Below are 18,188 nucleotides of genomic sequence, written 5' to 3' on the forward strand. Positions count from 1 at the left end.
ACGAACAAAAGATGCAACGATTATGCACGTTTATGAGCACACATGTTAATGTTCCCGTGTGAAAAGTTTAATCTAGGTTGTGTTAGTATAACACATCACAAATCATTAATAATATTATTTATATTATGGAAATGTGACTTAACAAGTTTAAACAGATTTCTGTTTTCTATCTCGCTCCATCAATGTGCAAAGTGAAAATGCAAAATCATTTGGATTTGCTTGATTGGAGAAATGTGGGATTATTGAATCAAGATGAATACTTGTATTTGCGCAATGACTTCCCCAAGACACCTGTTATTGACCTTCTTCCAAAGAGGATGAATTTCTTTATAAGGGAGACATGCAAAATCGTATATAGAGTCCATCAGATTTGCTGAGATATCAAACATTGCTTTGCTGTCCCACAAATCGCTGTGGGCACTTCTCTGTGTAGAACTGGAATCTGCTGCAGTGATGCAGAGCTTTGTGTTACTAGGCTGGGAGAAAGCGGGTGTTTGCCAATTCTCCAAATTGTTCATGAAGGGGTGATGAAATCTTCTGAAAGTTTAGAAGCAGAATTGTATTTCCCACATAGTCTTTTTATCCATATCTTCAAATACATGATTTTACACATGAATCTATATTTATAGTGAATATCAGCTTTTTACCACAGGACTTGGGGGAACAGACTTCAAAATGTCAAGAATATTGGATCGACTTTCTTGTGAGATTATTAAGCTACATACATTATTAGGCCATAGTTCTTTATAATTCTTTAATCTTTATTATACACCTTTGCACCAATTTCAATGAGGCTAATTAAGATGGTTCACTGTGCACCAGATGCTGAGAAGAAGATGCTTTATATATCCACATGATTACTTCTCAAATCTGAACAAATATTTGTTGGACATTTATGTTAGGTATGTCCACAGGAAGATGAACCTTCATCCTTCTATCTTCTTTGGGGTAGATATCGTATGATTCACAGGTGTGAGATGTGGGTGGAGGATGTTTAACATTTTCATAATTGAATAGGTTCTAATTGAGTTCTACACCCCGGAAAATGGTGAGATAATCCTATCACAGGTTCTCTGATGTGGCACATATTGATAACCAAGATGTGTAAAGTGCATGATGAATTGCTTGATGTACCATAATTAAGGATTTAATGATTCAGAATTTTTATTGACACATGTAATATAGTTATTGTTAGATTTGGGGGTCTCTAGTTACTTGTGGCAAATAGGGACCCTTGCCTCTAGTCAGGGTAAGTGTGTACACTCCTAAAATAACCCCTGCTCACCCCTCGGTAGCTTGGCACGAGCAGACAGGCTTATCGCAGAGGCAGTGTGTAAAGCATTTGTGACCACATACAGTAATCCAGTGACAAAACTACAGATGGACACCACACAGGTTTCATATCGAAAATAAGTATTCTTTATATAGACTTAACACAAGACCACAAACGACAAAAATCCACAATACTGTACTTAAAATGGTAGTTTTAGCTTAGTTCTGTTTAGTTCTTAAAATGCGACACTTTGAGTCAATGTACCTTACGATGCGTTACGCTTCCACAACAAAAGTGTTGCAGCGATGGAAATGCGGCAAAGTTCCGGTGCAAAGAAATAAAGACGTGAAGACCTTCCAGATGCGGCACACTTCTCTGATGATACGAGAAGTCTCGATTCGATGCGTCAGCTGCAGCGGCGACACCCTTGTTCCGTGATGCGACACCAACAGCTTTGGCTGCGACACTCTTCTCCGACGTGGCGAGACGCTTCCGCACAATACGACAACTACAGCAGCGACATCCAAGATGCGACGGCAGCAGCTCCGTCGGCGGCACGCTTCTCCGTGGATGCGAGGTGCTTTTCTTGATGTGGTGCAACACTACAGCTACAAAGGGGACATCCAAGATGAGACGGCAGCAGCAGCGACGGCGACACGCTTCCCCTTTGTTGCGAGATGCTTCTCTCGATGCAGTGCAATACTTCAGCTACAGCGGCGACATCCAAGATGCAACGGCAGCAGCAGCGACGGCGACATGCTTCTTCCTCTTGAGTCACACTTCCAGCTCCTTGCGACACGCAGTCCCTCAGAAGGCCCAAAACAGCAGCAGGCCCTTCCCAAGGAACTCTGGGCAGCTGAGGGTTGAAATCTGTTGTCCCTGAGACTTCAGCAGGAGGCAAGCTCTGTTCCAAGCCCTTGGAGATCCTAAAAAGTTGATGAAAGTACACAAAGTACCTTTCTCCTCTCTTTAGCAGTCATGCAACCACTGCAGGCCAATCCCCCCAAGCAGCACTTCAGCTAAGTAATAGTCTCTCCTCAGTTTCTTCAGGTTCCTCTCCTCAGCAAAGGTTTCACCTTGTTGTCCAAAAGTGATCTAATTTCTTGGGATCAGGGTCCCAATATTTATACCCCAAAATCCTTTGTCCTCTGAGGGCAGAGGGGCCTTTGCCTAGTCCAAACCAGTTCTGGAGCACTTTGTTTACATGACTCCTTCTTTCAATTCACAGTGCAGGGCAGAAACATCAGACACTCTACAGGAGGTGGAGCCAGCATTGTGGAGGGAAGGGACAGCTCTGGAGTACTCTGTTGACATGAATCCTTCTCTCCTTTCACAGTGCAGGGCAGAGACATCAGACGCACCACAGGGGGTGGAGCCAGCAATGTGGGGGGCAGGCACAGTCCTTTTCAGGTCCCAGGTGCAACTCCTCCCTCCCATGTAGATGCAGATCCCTCTATTCACCACTGCGCGGACTCGCCCTGTCTCCTGGAATCCCCCAGCCCTGTCACTCAAACTCCAGACAAGGAATACACAACCTAGCAGAGGCAGGTTTGGATAGTTAGACAAGAAAATACCTACTTTCTAAAAGTGGTATTTTCAAACACAGAATGTTAAAACCAACTTCACTAAAAGATGTATTTTATCATTCTGAGTTCAGGCATACTAAACTCGAATGTCTACCATGTTCCCTGAGTTAGTTAGGATTATAAAATGTAATAATCTAACTGCCCATTCTGGCCTATGGAGAACAGGTTGCCTTGCAATAGTGAAAAACGAAAATGGCTGTAATTCACTATTAGGACATGCCACACACAACAGGGAATGTCCTTCCTTATACTTACAATGCACCCTGCCCTTGGGCCTACCATAGGGGTGTCTGATACGAAGAAAAGGGAAGGTTAAGGGACTGGCAAGTGGGTGCACTTGCCCAGTCAGCATGGCAGTACCAGATTGCACAAAGGCTCTGCAATGGCAGGCCTTAGACACACTTTTGCAGACTGCTTCTGTTAGTGGCACAACCAGTGCTGCAAGCTCACCAGCAGAGTTTGGTTTACAAGCCCTGGGCACCCCTGGTGCACTGTACTAGGGTCTGACAGGTAAACCAAACCAGCCAATCATGGAATCACAAATTCATGCCTTAATTTATAATAGGGAGAACATATGCAATTTAGCACTGATCAGCAGTGGTAAAGTGCCCAGAGTCATAAAACAGCCACCAAAGGTCAGACAAAATTGAGGAGGAAGGCAAAATGTTCAGGGCTGACCCTGCAAAACAGTTATCTTTTAGCTCTTATTTAATGCCACATAGGTTTTCACTCCTTTTGACCTGCCCAAAAAAGTAAACTTAAGTTCAGGTGGTGTGATCTCAAAACCAATAGTCACAAGACCACGTAAATGCTGTGACATTCTACCCACAAGAGAACAATATAGATTAGCTGGTCATTTAGAAACTTGGAGATGTCCCACCAGCCTGCTGGGTCAGCATAGACCCTGGCTCCACACCCATACCAGAGGACTTCCCTCATATTTAGAGTTCCTGACAGGGATCTCTGTGCCTTTAGCAATTCCTCCACACTAGCTATGTACTGATCGTCTCTATTATTGTCTGGCCCACTCAATATTTATTTTTTATTTTTCTGAGGCAAATTCCCTGATACAAAAGAGTATAAATAGGATGAGGCTACCATCATTGTGAACTGATAGCCATGTGGCAGACAGGCCGCTAGGTCCAGGGTTTCAAATGGCAGAGGCAGATACTGAGGCTACACTGGAAGAAACCCAATGGTTCACCTGGCTAAATGAGGAAGGGGAAACATATGCCTGACAGTGCTGAAGTTTGCCAGTTTATGACATAAATTCTGCTCTGCCAGCCTCTAAATGGGGCCCTAAGATGGGTCAAGAGGTCTAATTTCAAGAGGTCTAATTTACAAAGTATCTTCTGACTTGGGATTTCAAACTTTTTTATGGAGCCCCAACAACAATTACGTCTTGAAAATGTCAATGTTCAGTGTTTTCCATGTATTGTCTGTTGCTCTACCTCTTACCTGACTGTTGCACAGGTGCTAGATTACTGCAGAAGTGCAATCTATTATGTGTTCTCTGATATTGCATACAATGATCAATGTGTTTCTCGCACTAAATGCAATCTTGGTCATAGTCTTGGAGGTGTCAAGATAATGCTTTAATGTTTTATGAGAAACTATCTGCAAGGTTTTCCTGAATATGACCAAGGCAAGCCTTTATGGTTATGTGCAAAACTGCCTCTTTATCCCACCCAATATATATGCTTTCCCTTCCATTTCTTCAATCTTATATAGAAAAGTCCATTTTCTAGGCACACTTTTCTTCTTGACCAAATTTATTTTGCCATGGAAATCCTGAATCTGTGGAGCTTGATTTTTCATTTTTGTGTGGAAATCATAGCTATACATCAGAGCATACAGCTTTCTGTGAATCGGGCTTTCATCATGTACGTGTAACAGTAAATAATGCTCTTCTTTTTTTTCCTTGTAACAGGATATTGGCCCATACAGTGTCAGTAAGACTGCCCTCACAGGTTTAACCAAGATTTTGGCATCAGAATTATATCCGATGAATATTCGGCTAAACTCATTAGCCCCTGGAATTATCAAGACACGGATGAGCTCTTTTGTAAGTATAATCAAATTAAAATTTAAAGTGTCCACAAATAAAAATAAAATCTCCCAGATTTCTCTTCTGTAGGCACATAAAATGCATGTAAACAAAACACAGCTGAATTACTACTTGATCCATTCTCTATCAAATTAGCAAATTGAACTTCTAGAAAAAAATTATACAGTGTAATAGATATACTTCCATACAGAATATAACAGCACAATCTTGTAAATAAAAGCTGCCTTGCTGTTTTAAAAAACTTATAGAATGGATGTTGAGAACCTTACTGTAATACTATGGTTGGATCAAACAGAAGTAGCATTTGTAATTCTCAACAATGCATACAACTGAGGAGGGAGGGATTGGATATATACTTTATGACAGATTTACAAGAAAGTGACGCATCTGTAAAGATGCGTCACTTTTCATGCGCCACCATTAGAAACCCTCGCGCCACTATGGATGCGTCGTATTTAAAATACGGCGCACCATGGTGCAAGAAATGACAGATGCATCACAAATTCTGACGCATTTGTTGACGCAAAAGTAATGCATTGCTGGAATTGTGTCGCAAGCACGATGCAACTCCAGCAATGCAGGGAGAGGCCTATCCTCATTGTGCGGCGTCACTCCTTTGGGGCAGATTTACAAGAAAGTGATGCATCTGTAAAGATGCGTCACTTTCCCTGCGCCACCATTTGAAACCCTTGCGCCACTATGGGTGCGCCGTATTTAAAATATGGCACACCATGGTGCAAGAATTGACAGATGCATCACAACTTCTGACCCATCTGTTGACGCAAAAGTCACGCATTGCTGGAGTTGTGTTGCAAGCACAACGCAACTCCAGCAATGCAGGGGGAGGCCTATCCTCATTGTGCTGCATCACTCCTTATGCCTGCTTCAAGCAGGCGTAAGAATTTGACGCAGTGGCGGTCTAGAAGCGGTGCAGTGACATCTTGTAGATTTCACTGCGTCACTTCTACGAGGCTTTTTTGCGTTGGAATGGTCACCCTGCATATATTATACCTGAGAGTGGAATTGAAGTGCATGCACCAGTAGGTCAAACTTACTGAGCAACTTGCTGCCAGCTGAGCTCATGAACTATCAAAGTGTCAAGAATCACTTACCACTTAATGAAAATTTGACTGCCATCTACCGTCTCCCACGGAATGAATCAAGAGTACCAGAGCAGATTCATACCTGCCAAGATCCTTCCACCTGGGACCAACCATGACAAGGAAGTATGAATATCTAGTTTGTTTTGTGGTAGGATTTTGTGTTTGAGCCTGAGGAAGATTCCAGCTGCAATGGCTGATACACGGGGAACAGGAGCGTGGGTAGGCAGACAGCAAGTTGCCACCACCGAGCCGATTGGAGCAACACCGTGCTCCACCGCACCCCCGTCAGGCTGTAGCTCCTGTCTCTCGGGTCACCAAAGTGCCCGGTACAGGACTACTAAGGTCCCTAAGCAGGTTACCTTCCACCATTCCGGAACCTACCTTTATTAGTGCACCACTCTTACCATAGGTCCTGAAGAAGTGCCGCTTGATTCCTTTTGGAACACCATGGCACGAAACATGTCGACCTCTCACTAACGCCCGTCCACCGGGAACCTTAGATCCCAACAGGACATCCGCGTTTTCTCTTTTTTAATTAGGCAGGCACTACCATGAATATTAAAGCTTTGCACAGGACTGTGCTTTACCTATTTTAAATCACCACCTAAGTTCACACACAATTTCCCTGCCCCCACACCCGCCCGCACCCTACGGCTTCTCAAAAGAAATCTCTGATAAAGAGCCCAGGAAACGGTGAGCCCGTCAAGCATTGCAGCGCCGGCCCGACGAAGAGCAAGGCCCATTGGTGAAGCATGACTCCTCTCGGGGTGTGTGAGGGCAACATGACAAAGGATTTGTCTTTCCCATCCCCTTCCTTTCCTTAGGAACTGCACTCCTCATGTTCTTCATGCAATGGCTAATAAGCCACAACCATTGCAACTAAACTGCCTCCTTCTCATTGGGTGCAAATGCTGCCTTCTTTCTAGTTGATGCTGGAGCAATGGCTCTTGCACTAGTGAGTCCAACTGTGACCCATACACCGCCTCTTATGCTTTGAGGGCCAGGCTTGCACCTTCCATTGGACACTTGGACAGTCTGCATAGACGGATAGAACACAAATCCAGGAAAGAAAAGGTACAGAGCTATTGCACCCAGAAGAGGGGGGGGGGCTTTAACAATAGCGTAGGGGACTGCTGCAGCTGCTACAAATTGTGTCTCCATTCAAGGCCAACACTCTCTACCACTAATAAGTGTCCTCCCAGATTGCTGGGGCATTGTCACCCCTTAACACCATTGATTAATGTCTTCTGTTGATTATGTGCATCAATTACCTTGTGTAGAGTAGCAACAACTTAATTTCTCTTCATAAATAAAAGTATTTGATTTAATTAATTATAATATTTCCTATCTGATGTCCGTTGAATTCTGAGACATTAACCTTAAATACCTCCCTGACAAAGCCTTTGACAGCTCAACCGCTTCACTCTGAGGGTCACATTTCGGAAGATTTTGATTGTCACAATCCGAGCCCAGCAACCTCTTTCTGCCCTAGGACTCCTGAACAAATTCCTACAGTTATCGAAACAATCAATCATTGCATTTGTATAGCGCACTACTCACCCGGAGGGTCTCAAGGCGCTTGAGGAGGGGGGCGTCCGCTACTGCTCGAACAGCCAGGTCTTGAGCTGCTTCCTGAATGCGAGGTGGTCTTGGGTCAGGCGGAGATGGGTCGGGAGGAAGTTCCAAGTCTTGGCGGCCAGGTAGGAGAAGGACCTTCCTCCTGTGGTGGCTCTTCGGATGCGGGGGACGGCGGCGAGGGCGTGGCTGGTCGATCGAAGCTGGCGTGTGGGAGTGTAGAAGTTGAGGCAGCTGTTGAGGTATCTTGGGCCTTGGTTGTGCAGGGCTTTGTGTGCGTGGGTTAGGAGCCGGAAGGTGATTCTTTTGTTGACCGGGAGCTAGTGCAGGTCTCTCAGGTGTCCGGAGATGTGGCTGTGTCGGGGGATGTCTAGGATGAGTCTTGCTGATGCATTCTGGATCCGCTGGAGTCTCTTCTGGAGTTTAGCGGTGGTTCCGGCGTAGAGGGTGTTGCCGTAGTCCAGTCGGCTGGTGACGAGGGCCTGGGTGACCGTCTTACTGGTCTCGTGGGGATCCACCGGAAGATCTTACGTAGCATGCGCAGGATGTTGAAGCACGACGAGGAGACGGCGTTGACTTGTCTGGTCATGGAGAGGGAGGAGTCCAGGATGAAGCCCAGGTTGCCTGCGTGGTCCGTTGGTTTGGGTGCGCTGCTCAGGGCGGGGGGCCACCAGGTGTCGTCCCAGGCAGAATGCGAGGAGCCCAGGATGAGGACTTCCGTCTTGTCTGAGTTCAGTTTCAGGCGGCTGTTCATCATCCATTCGGCTACGGCTGTCATCCCTTCGTGCAGGTTGGCTCTGGCGGTGGCGGGGTCGTTGGTGAGGGAGAGGATCAGCTGGGTGTCGTCGGCGTAGGAGATGATGTTGAGGTTGTGTTGGCGTGCGATGGCCGCAAGGGGGCTCATGTAGACATTGAAGAGGGTGGGGCTGAGGGAGGAGCCTTGAGGAACGCCGCAGATGACTTCGGTGGCTTCTGATTTGAACGGGGGAAGGCGGACTCTCTGTGTTCTTCCGGCGAGGAAGGAGATGGCCCATTCCAGTGCCTTCTCTAGGATTCCGACGTTGCTGAGGCGCTGCACTAGGGTGCGGTGGCAGACAGTGTCGAATGCCGCGGAGAGGTCCAGGAGGATGAGGGCCGCAGTTTCCCCGTTGTCGAGCAGGGCTCGGATGTCATCGGTGGCTGCGATGAGGGCGGTCTTGGTGCTGTGGTTGGCCCGGAAGCCGGATTGTGAGAGGTCGAGGGATCCGTTCGTCTCGAGGAAGGCGGCCAGCTGCTTGTTGACGGTCTTCTCGATGACTTTGGCCGGGAACGGGAGGAGCGAGATCGGGCGGTAGTTTTTGAGTTCGGTGGGGTCTGCTGATGGTTTCTTCAGTAGGGCGCTGAGTTCGGCGTGCTTCCAGCTTTCGGGGAAGGTAGCGGTGTCGAAGGAGGCGTTGATGATGTCTCGTAGGTGGGGTGCGATGACGGCGTTGGCCTTGTTGAAGACGTGGTGAGGGCAGGGGTCGGTTGGAGATCCGGAGTGGATGGAGTTCATCGTGCGTCGGGTTTCTTCGGTGTTGATCGGGGTCAATGCACGGAGGGTGGCGGTGGGGGGTGGTGGTGCGGTCATGGGGTGCGTAGGCTGAGTGACAAAGCTGTTGTGTATGTCTGCAATCTTGTTGTGGAAGTAGGAGGCGAGGGAGTTGCAGAGGTCTTGAGATGGGGTGATGTCATTGTTTCCGGCATTGGGGTTGGAGAGCTCTTTGACGATGTTGAAGAGTTCTTTGCTGTTGTGTGCGTTGTTGTCCAGTCGTTCCTTGAAGGCGGTTTTCTTGGTGGTGTGGATCAGTTGGTGGTGTTTTCGGGTGGCGAGCTTGAGGGTGGTCATGTTGTCTGGTGTTGTGTCTCTGCGCCAGGCACTCTCGAGGGTTCGGCAGTTCTTCTTGGAGCTCTTGAGTTCGTCGGTGAACCATGGTGCTTTCTTACAGCCGGGTCTTCTAGGCGGGGTCCTCAGAGGGGCGAGGTCGTCTGCGCAGTTGCTGATCCACTTCGTGAGGTTGTTGGCGGCCTGGCTGGGGTTCGCTGAGCTGGCGGGGGGGTCCCGGCTCAGGGATGCGGCGAGCTGGTCGGCTGTGATCTTGTTCCAGCTTCTGCGTGCAACCTGTTGCTGGTGGTGGTGGATCGTGTTCTTTCTGAAGCTGAAGTGGACGCAGCTGTGGTCCATCCAGTGGAGCCCGGTGGCGTGGCTGAAGGCGATGTCCTTGCTGGATGAGAAGACGGGGTCGAGAGTGTGTCCGGCGTAGTGGGTGGGGGTGGTCACCAGCTGCTTGAGTCCGAGGTTGGCGAGGTTGTCCAGCAGGGTGGTGGTGTTGCGGTCGTCGTGGTTCTCCAGGTGGAAGTTGAGGTCCCCTAGGAGGATGTAGTCAGCAGAGGGGAGGGCGTGCGGGCTGATGAAGTCGGTGATGTCTTCGCTGAATTGTGTGCGTGGTCCCGGGGGTCTGTAGATGAGGGTGCCTCTGAGGGTGGTCTTGGGATCGGTGTGGATCTGGAAGTGCAGGTGTTCGGCGGATGTGAGGGTGCCGTCGGTGCTGGTCGTGATGCGGATGGTGTTCTTGTGGATGATGGCGATGCCTCCTCCGGTCTGATTGCCGCGGTCCCTCCGGGTGATCTTGTATCCGTCCGGGATGGCGATGGCGATGTCGGGTGCTGAGGAGGCGTTCATCCATGTTTCCGTGAGGAAGGCGACGTCTGGGGATGTGGTGTCGAGCAGGTTCCAGAGCTCTACGGCGTGTCTGTGGACGGAGCGGGTGTTGAGCATGATGCACTTCAGGTGGTTGCTGCTGGGGGTCGTCGCGGTGGGTGCGGGTGCGGTGCAGGCCCGGATGCAGGTGAACTTTCAGTAGTGGCAGCTGAAGGGTCCGTGGTTGCGTTTTGGGGTAACTCGGTAGCATCCAGGGGTCCGGCCGGTGTTGAGTGCGTTGATTTCCGTGGCGTTGTAGGTTCGGCGGGTGGGCTGGTGTCTGCGGGGTCCAGGGGTCTGGGCGTTGGGCGTGGTCCAGGCGCGGACGGGCGCAGACGGGCTTACCTTTGGCGCGCCTTCGGCGCACAATTGGCGCGCCCGCTGCGCGTTTGCCACTCTGCCATATGTGGAGAATGGGGGGGGCGGAGCCAGGGAGGAGCAGCTGGGAGGCGGGTGCGGGGCGGCGAATGGGGAAGGGCGACCGGGGAAAGGGGGCGGGGCCGCAGGGGGGCAGTGGCAGGGAGCGGGGAGGTGGCGGGAACGCGGCAGGGGCTGGGCACAACCAGGGGCACAGAGGGAGAAAACAATGAGGCAGAACTAAGGCAGAGCAAAACCGGGGAATGCCACACACAGCACAAATGAGGCAGGGCCCAAAAGGGAAAGAATTCCGGGAGATAACGCACACAGTACAGCTAAGGTACAAACGGGGAAAGAATACACACACAGTGCAACAGGGCAAAATCAGCAGCAGCGCAGGATCAGGAGCACAGCTGCGGGCAGCGGCGGCACTCGGCGGGAAAGGGGCAGCCTGGACTCACACATGGAGGAGTGAGCGAGGTGCGTGGGGTGACCGGCCCAGAGGGACAGAGGTCACTGCTCACCACCGTGCCTCCTCCGCCCTATATGGTCCAGTGGGAGGGAGGAGCAGCTGGGAGGCGGGTGCGGGGCGGCGAATGGGGAAGGGCGACCGGGGAAAGGGGGCGGGCTGCAAGGAGGCAGCGGCGGGGAGCGGGGAGGTGGCGGGAACGCGGCAGGGGCTGGGCACAACCAGGGGCAGGGAGAAAACAATGAGGCAGAACTAAGGCAGAGCAAAACCGGGGAATGCCACACACAGCACAAATGAGGCAGGGCACAAAAGGGAAAGAATACCAGGAGATAACGCACACAGTACAGCTAAGGTACAAACGGGGAAAGAATACACACACAGTGCAACAGGGCAAAATCAGCAGCAGCGTAGGATCAGGAGCACAGCTGCGGGCAGCGGCGGCACTCGGCGGGAAAGGGGCAGCCTGCACTCACACACGGAGGAGTGAGCGAGGTGCGTGGGGTGACCGGCCCACAGGGACAGAGGTCACTGCTCATCACCGCGCCTCATCCGCCCTTTATGGTCCAGTGGGAGGGAGGAGCAGCTGGGAGGCGGGTGCGGGGCGGCAAATGGGGAAGGGAAACCGGGGAAAGGGGGCGGGGCCGCAGGGGGGCAGCGGCGGGGAGTGGGGAGGTGGCGGGAACGCGGAAGGGGCTGGGCACAACCAGGGGCACAGAGGGAGAAAACAATGAGGCAGAACTAAGGCAGAGCAAAACCGGGGAATGCCACACACAGCACAAATGAGGCAGGGCACAAAAGGGAAAGAATACCGGGAGATAACGCACACAGTACAGCTAAGGTACAAACGGGGAAAGAATACACACACAGTGCAATAGGGCAAAATCAGCAGCAGCGCAGGATCAGGAGCACAGCTGCGGGCAGCGGCGGCACTCGGCGGGAAAGGGGCAGCCTGGACTCACACACGGAGGAGTGAGCGAGGTGCGTGGGGTGACCGGCCCAGAGCGACAGAGACAATATAGACTTTACCTCCTCATTGGCCTTAGTTTTAGCCACGCCAGTGGTTGTTTCAGCACATCTATTTTACACTAAAATGACAAGTGACTGAGCAAAATGTTTCCACGGTCCTGAGAGATCAGGGTTGTCATCTTTGATTAGCTGCCAAGAGCTATTCTCTTTTTGGTAAGAGGGGTTTCTTGTGGCACTGTGAGCTAGCTGGTATACAGGCTAACACACCTGGTAGGGGTGTCTAGAATCAGTCTGACCCCATCCTGCAGTATATGTGGTCTAAACCTGCAGATGCTATATAGGTTTTATAGGAACTTGATCAAGGCAGTAACCAACCCAAAAAACTATTTGAACTCATAAAAGCACAATCGATTTAGTGCCTGTGGCCTGCCTCTGGGTCACATGACTTTGTGTAGCTCACAGTTGGGCTTTGTGTATTCCTCCTAGACAGCCCCACACAATAGATACCCTAGGTGTGCTTGGATGGGCCATCACTGGGAGGATGTGAGGGGGAACTGGGCCCGGCCCTACATACACGTAAATGGCCTGTGTCCTGTTTCCACACAACGGCTGCATACCCCTTGTAGTCAGTCTAGAGTGTGTGCATGCAAAGCAGGAAGCCTGTATACTTGTGGGCCAGTGGATACTCTGCCAGTAGGAAAGATTGCTGTGCTACTGAAGGGACTGCCACTCTGCCGAACTACTACTCAGAAGGAACTGCCACTCCACTAAGCTGACCTGGTATCTGCTGCCCTCTTGCCTGGATGAGAAGGACTGGACCTGCATCTGTTGAACATAGGACCCCAAAGTGACTCCAAGGGCTAGTTGACTGGCCTCCTGACTAGAACCTCGGGGACAGAAGGCTCCAAAAATCTTGAACCCAGCACCTGGAATCTGCCATCTGTTAGCCCTACCCTGCCAAGTGGTACTACCCCATGTCTTGGACCCTTGGAAATAAGCCTAAATGTGCTCCGCAGGCCCATCTGTGGATCTGGCATAACCAATGCATCTGCTCTACAGTGCAACCCCTAGCAGAACTGATGCATCATCTCTCCTGCAAGGGTTCTCCCAATGCAAAGACTCGGCATCGACTTCGCACACTGTGCAAAGCTTTCCACATACAGGCCCTCACACTTTAAATCTCTCTTCTAAGGCAGCCTTGACAATGATGCAGCTTTTTGCATTGCAGCCTCACATGTCCTTAGAACAGATGCATTGCCTCGACTGTGTGATGCATCCTCAACATCGATCTTTACACTGTAAACCCTTGCTGATGGGATCCTCAGCGTTAATGCAGGACCTCCCATTGCAGCTCCTCAGAACCAACACATCTCCCAGGCTGCCCCATTTGCATCCTCCAAGCTATCCATCGTGGTCAGCCTGAACTTGACTTTGTCCTGGTCGGGGGTGACCAGATATCCACAGTTGGCGAAATGTCCTTTTTGGCACAATTTTCACTTAAATATTTTAAATTGGATAGCTCTGGTTCTATAGATTGGGTTTTTAATGTTTTCATCACAAATTTCTCTATATCCTAGGGTTTGCTTGTGACTGCACCTTGAAACAGGTTGTAATTCCTGCTTGAGTAGGGGTGTATCTCCCTCAAGCAGTAACCCAGTTTCTAACAGTTGGTAAATAGGAAACCCTATTACATTGAAGGGCAGTAAAGTAACACCACAAAGTTTGGCCAAGTCTCTTTTTTGCATTTGAGTGAAGATGATTGCCTTAAAGAAAGAGTTTGCCAAATTCCCAATGACTTTCGCAAGGCTTTCCAAAACCTTGAAATATAACAAGTATCTTTATCAGAAATGAAAGTATAAGGCAATCCATGAAGACAAAAATGCCAAAAATACTTTGGGTCATTTCTTCAACAGTTGCCAATATGGGCAATGGAGGAAAATGTGGAGAAATGATATACCAGGTTTCAGGAGCCACTGATAGCAATTGTTTGTATCCAAAAGGGTAAGAATTTAAAGACGTACATTAGGTACAAATAAGGGGGCTATTGAAGGAACTGCTTAAAGTCAGATTTTGGTTTTGTGATTTAATATTTGTTTGCATGTAGCTTTCAGTGTAATGGGATATGTTGGGAATTACTTTGTGGATATTTTTACCTTATTAGTGTTTTGCTTCAGGGTGTATTTGGACTCTTGTCATATGGAATCAATGTTTGATCATGTTGTATTGGGAGGCATTTGATACCTTCTTACATAATTCATTATGTTGAAGGATTAAGAGCATGTGATGGTTATAATAGCAAAAAGAAAGAATAATACAGAAGGTTACAGATAAGCACTTTGCAAAAAATGCAGAGGGATTCTAGGCACAATATTGCAGTTATCAATACACAATTTTAAGGGCAGCAATTTCAGATGAGTGGAAATTGAAAACTAGCTGATGAATACTAAGCAATGATATGTTCAGCAAAATAAAAAGCATCATAAAAGTTAGTGCTTTACTAATGTTGTAGATGACTTCTGATAAATACAGCTCCCACACCCCATGCTCAGCTGTCTTTTTATACCCGCCCCCAAGCCGGAGTCCATAAGATATGAGGCCCAACCTGGTTTATTCTTGTTTGTTACTAGCAGGCAGGGCAGGTCCAAGGATTCCAAGGCTAAACAACGCTTGAATAAGCTGCTTTTATAAGTAGATGGAGACACACTCGAAGCTCTGGACCTCTTGAGCTTCATAAGAGAAAACGAGTTTTGAGAAAGAGAGTGTGTATTCCTTGAAAGGTCAGAATGATACTTATTTGGATGAATATCCGTTCTTTCAGATTTTCAAAATAGAAGACAGGGCTGCTTCAAGTTGCAATGTGACATCTTTATTGATGTGTTGTGAAACATGGACAGCTGACACGTGTTTTGCCCCCTATTGGCGATTTGCGCCGGGGCTTTCTCAAGGCTGTAAAGAAAGATAGATGAGTTGTTTTAGACACCACAAAGTAGCTTTTGACCCCCAAAAAAGAAAAAGAAAAAAAGAAAAAGAAAGACCACCTAGAGTGAGAAGTGGTTGATGTATTCTCGATGCAGGAGGGCGATAGAAGCCCATTGTTTTTATTATTATATTTGCATCAAAGCTCTTTTATGGATTTCCATAGATCGTGAGGGAAAAGTGTGTCATACCACAGAAAGCGTGGTTATGGTTACAAGTTCATATCTACTTATAATAGATCCAAAACGGAAGATTTGTGCTAAACATTGAAGAATAAGTGGGACCTAAAAGGAAGTGATTTAGGGAAAGTCCATAAATGTGTGCTTTCACAAGTGCCACAGATTGCCTGAGCAGCTACTATCCTCTGCCGGCACAGAAAGAAAATGTGCAAGGGTCCCAGGCAGAAGTAGTGAATAAAGTAAGACAATAAGTAGAGACATAATAAACAATATGCAAGGGCCATACCTATTTACACAAATGCAGCGTATAATGCAACTGTTTCCATATTGTCAAAATCCCAAAGACAAGAGTTTCAATACTCGTACGACAATATTCTTCTGTAAATTCTAGTAAAAAATACAGATTAAAAAAAAAAAAAATTTTTTATATGGCCTGATGTTTACCACCATGATAGTTTGAACAGTGCGTGCAATTAATCACATCCAGCAAATATAAAGGCATGCATATACTGAGAAAATACATGATTATCAAACAACATCAAGATAGTGCATGTAACTTAACATGTTACAAAGTTGCATAACGTTTTAATTGCTGTTAGACAGGAAAAAGGTTATCCGCAAAATTCACGTGCATGGTGTTGGCTACGTATGCGGCTTGACCAGTCATATATATAGTGTACAAATAGTTCAAATTATCTTCCATTGAATACAATATGTCACGTTTGCACTGTTACTTTAAAAATATTTTCATAAAAGCCGATAATTTTTCATAGGCCTTCTTATTTGAGGCTGATTATATAAAAGCCTAGGTATAGGCAGAGAACAAAGTTCAACGGAGAGTCGGGAAAGAAACCCAAGACTGTTGGCGGATCGCGTATGTATTCAATTATACGCCCATCTTGTTATGCCAATAGTTATAGAGAGTCACGGGGCACCCACATTGTTATAAACGATTGTGTGCCCAAAGGATGTTTGTTGAAAGGGGAGAACTAAAGTCATCGTAGAGTCGCATAGGCATAAAAACGAATTAACAGAAACGCGACTATTCACAAGTTCGCCAGACATACGGACCCACCATGGGCATTTAACTTAGTGCAAAAAGCTGAAGGGTGCAGATCGGTCCCTGCTCGTGGCTCTCGACGTTCGGTATGTACGTAGGTTAAATCCCGATTTACCCGTTGTCTATTATCAATCGGAATTTAAAGTGAGTTATCCGGAAGTAAAGCAGTCACATCAAGTGCTCACAGTCAGCTTTACTTCGTGTACAAAAAAACCCTTACCCGGCTAGGCGATACTGCGCAAGTTTCATAGATAGTGTTTTTTTAGAAAACCTTGTAGATTGAGACCTCGTATAGTACTTTGACGTGTTTATTACAGGTCGACATCGTGAAATAAGGCCGCCATTTGTAAATGGTGTTAGTCTCTTATATTTTCAAGTGGCGGAATATGAACTGTCAACATCTATTAGTGATGCTACACAGAGAATGCACGAAATCTAATCAAAGTCCCCTATGTCTAGAATCTGCACGTCTTAGTTAATATTTGTGTATCTACAAGGTATAAAGTGCACGTTAGTATATTAGTACTACCTAGAAGAGAGCTCACTAATCATAGGAATGGAGACAGTGACAAAGGGCCTGAACCAGGAATATGAATGGCATCACTGGCTTTGAACCCCCTATGCTCCTGGTACTAGACAATGCATGGCGTTAATGTATATAGTTATACATTACCAACAATCATGTGACAGGAATAGCAACATATTGCCCCTAAGATTTCATTCTTCTGATATTGTCTTACCATGCAGCACAACTATAGCAATGACCAGTCCTCTCTGTGTTTCTGCATGACTAATCTGCTCAGAAATGAATGTCCGCCCTGTACTGTACAAAAAATATGTGCTACTGGTTACTGTATAATATTGTGAATAATATTTAAAGAACAGCATCTGAACTTGTCCCTGACGATGATGTTAAATTCTGTATATTTGTGTTGCCTTGTCCTTCACACATAGGCCGCTTACCACTTTCTTCAGTTCTTCGTTGTTATCAATCCCCGATGCCTGGTCCCGTTTCTATCAAAGCCATGGTAACACCTATGCTCCACAGGTTAGGTAGTACTAATATACTAACGTGCACTTTATACCTTGTAGATACACAAATATTAACTAAGATGTGCAGATTCTAGACATAGGGGACTTTGATTAGATTTCGTGCATTCTCTGTGTAGCATCACTAATAGATGTTGACAGTTCATATTCCGCCACTTGAAAATATAAGAGACTAACACCATTTACAAATGGCGGCCTTATTTCACAATGTCGGCCTGTAATAAACACGTCAAAGTTCTATACGAGGTCTCAATCTACAAGGTTTTCTAAACAAACACTATCTATGAAACTTGCGCAGTATCGCCTAGCCGGGTAAGGGTTTTTTTGTACACGAAGTAAAGCTGACTGTGAGCACTTGATGTGACTGCTTTACTTCCAGATAACTCGCTTTAAATTCCGGTTGACAATAGACAACGGGTAAATCGGGATTTAACCTAAGTACATACCGAACGTCGAGAGCCACGAGCAGGGACCGATCTGCACCCTTCAGCTTTTTGCAGTAAGTTAAATGCCCATGGTGGGACTGTATGTCCAGCGAACTTGTGAATAGTCGCGTTTCTGTTAATTCGTTTTTATGCCTACACGACTCTACAATGACTTTAGTTCTCCCCTTTCAACAAACATCCTTTGGGCACACAATCGTTTATAACAATGTGGGTGCCCCGTGACTCTCTATAACTATTGGCATAACAAGATGGGCGTGTAATTGAATACATACGCGATCCGCCAACAGTCTTGGGTTTCTTTCCCGACTCTCTGTTGAACTTTGTTCTCTGCCTATACCTAGGCTTTTATATAATCAGCCTC

General features: G+C 47.3%; 1 protein-coding gene across 2 annotated transcripts in view; it reads left to right on the plus strand.

Moving 5' to 3' along the window:
* Positions 1 to 18,188, plus strand: part of LOC144790905 (dehydrogenase/reductase SDR family member 4-like) — a 118,010-nt gene that overhangs the window by 67,061 nt on the left and 32,761 nt on the right. For both annotated transcript variants that reach the window (XM_078665546.1, XM_078665547.1), the window contains exon 7: positions 4,790 to 4,924. In XM_078665546.1, the coding sequence (XP_078521672.1) occupies positions 4,790 to 4,924 (135 nt within the window). The remainder of the gene's footprint in view (positions 1 to 4,789; positions 4,925 to 18,188) is intronic.

Source organism: Lissotriton helveticus, chromosome 11, assembly GCF_964261635.1.
Source record: "Lissotriton helveticus chromosome 11, aLisHel1.1, whole genome shotgun sequence".
Taxonomy (NCBI): Eukaryota; Metazoa; Chordata; class Amphibia; order Caudata; family Salamandridae; genus Lissotriton; species Lissotriton helveticus.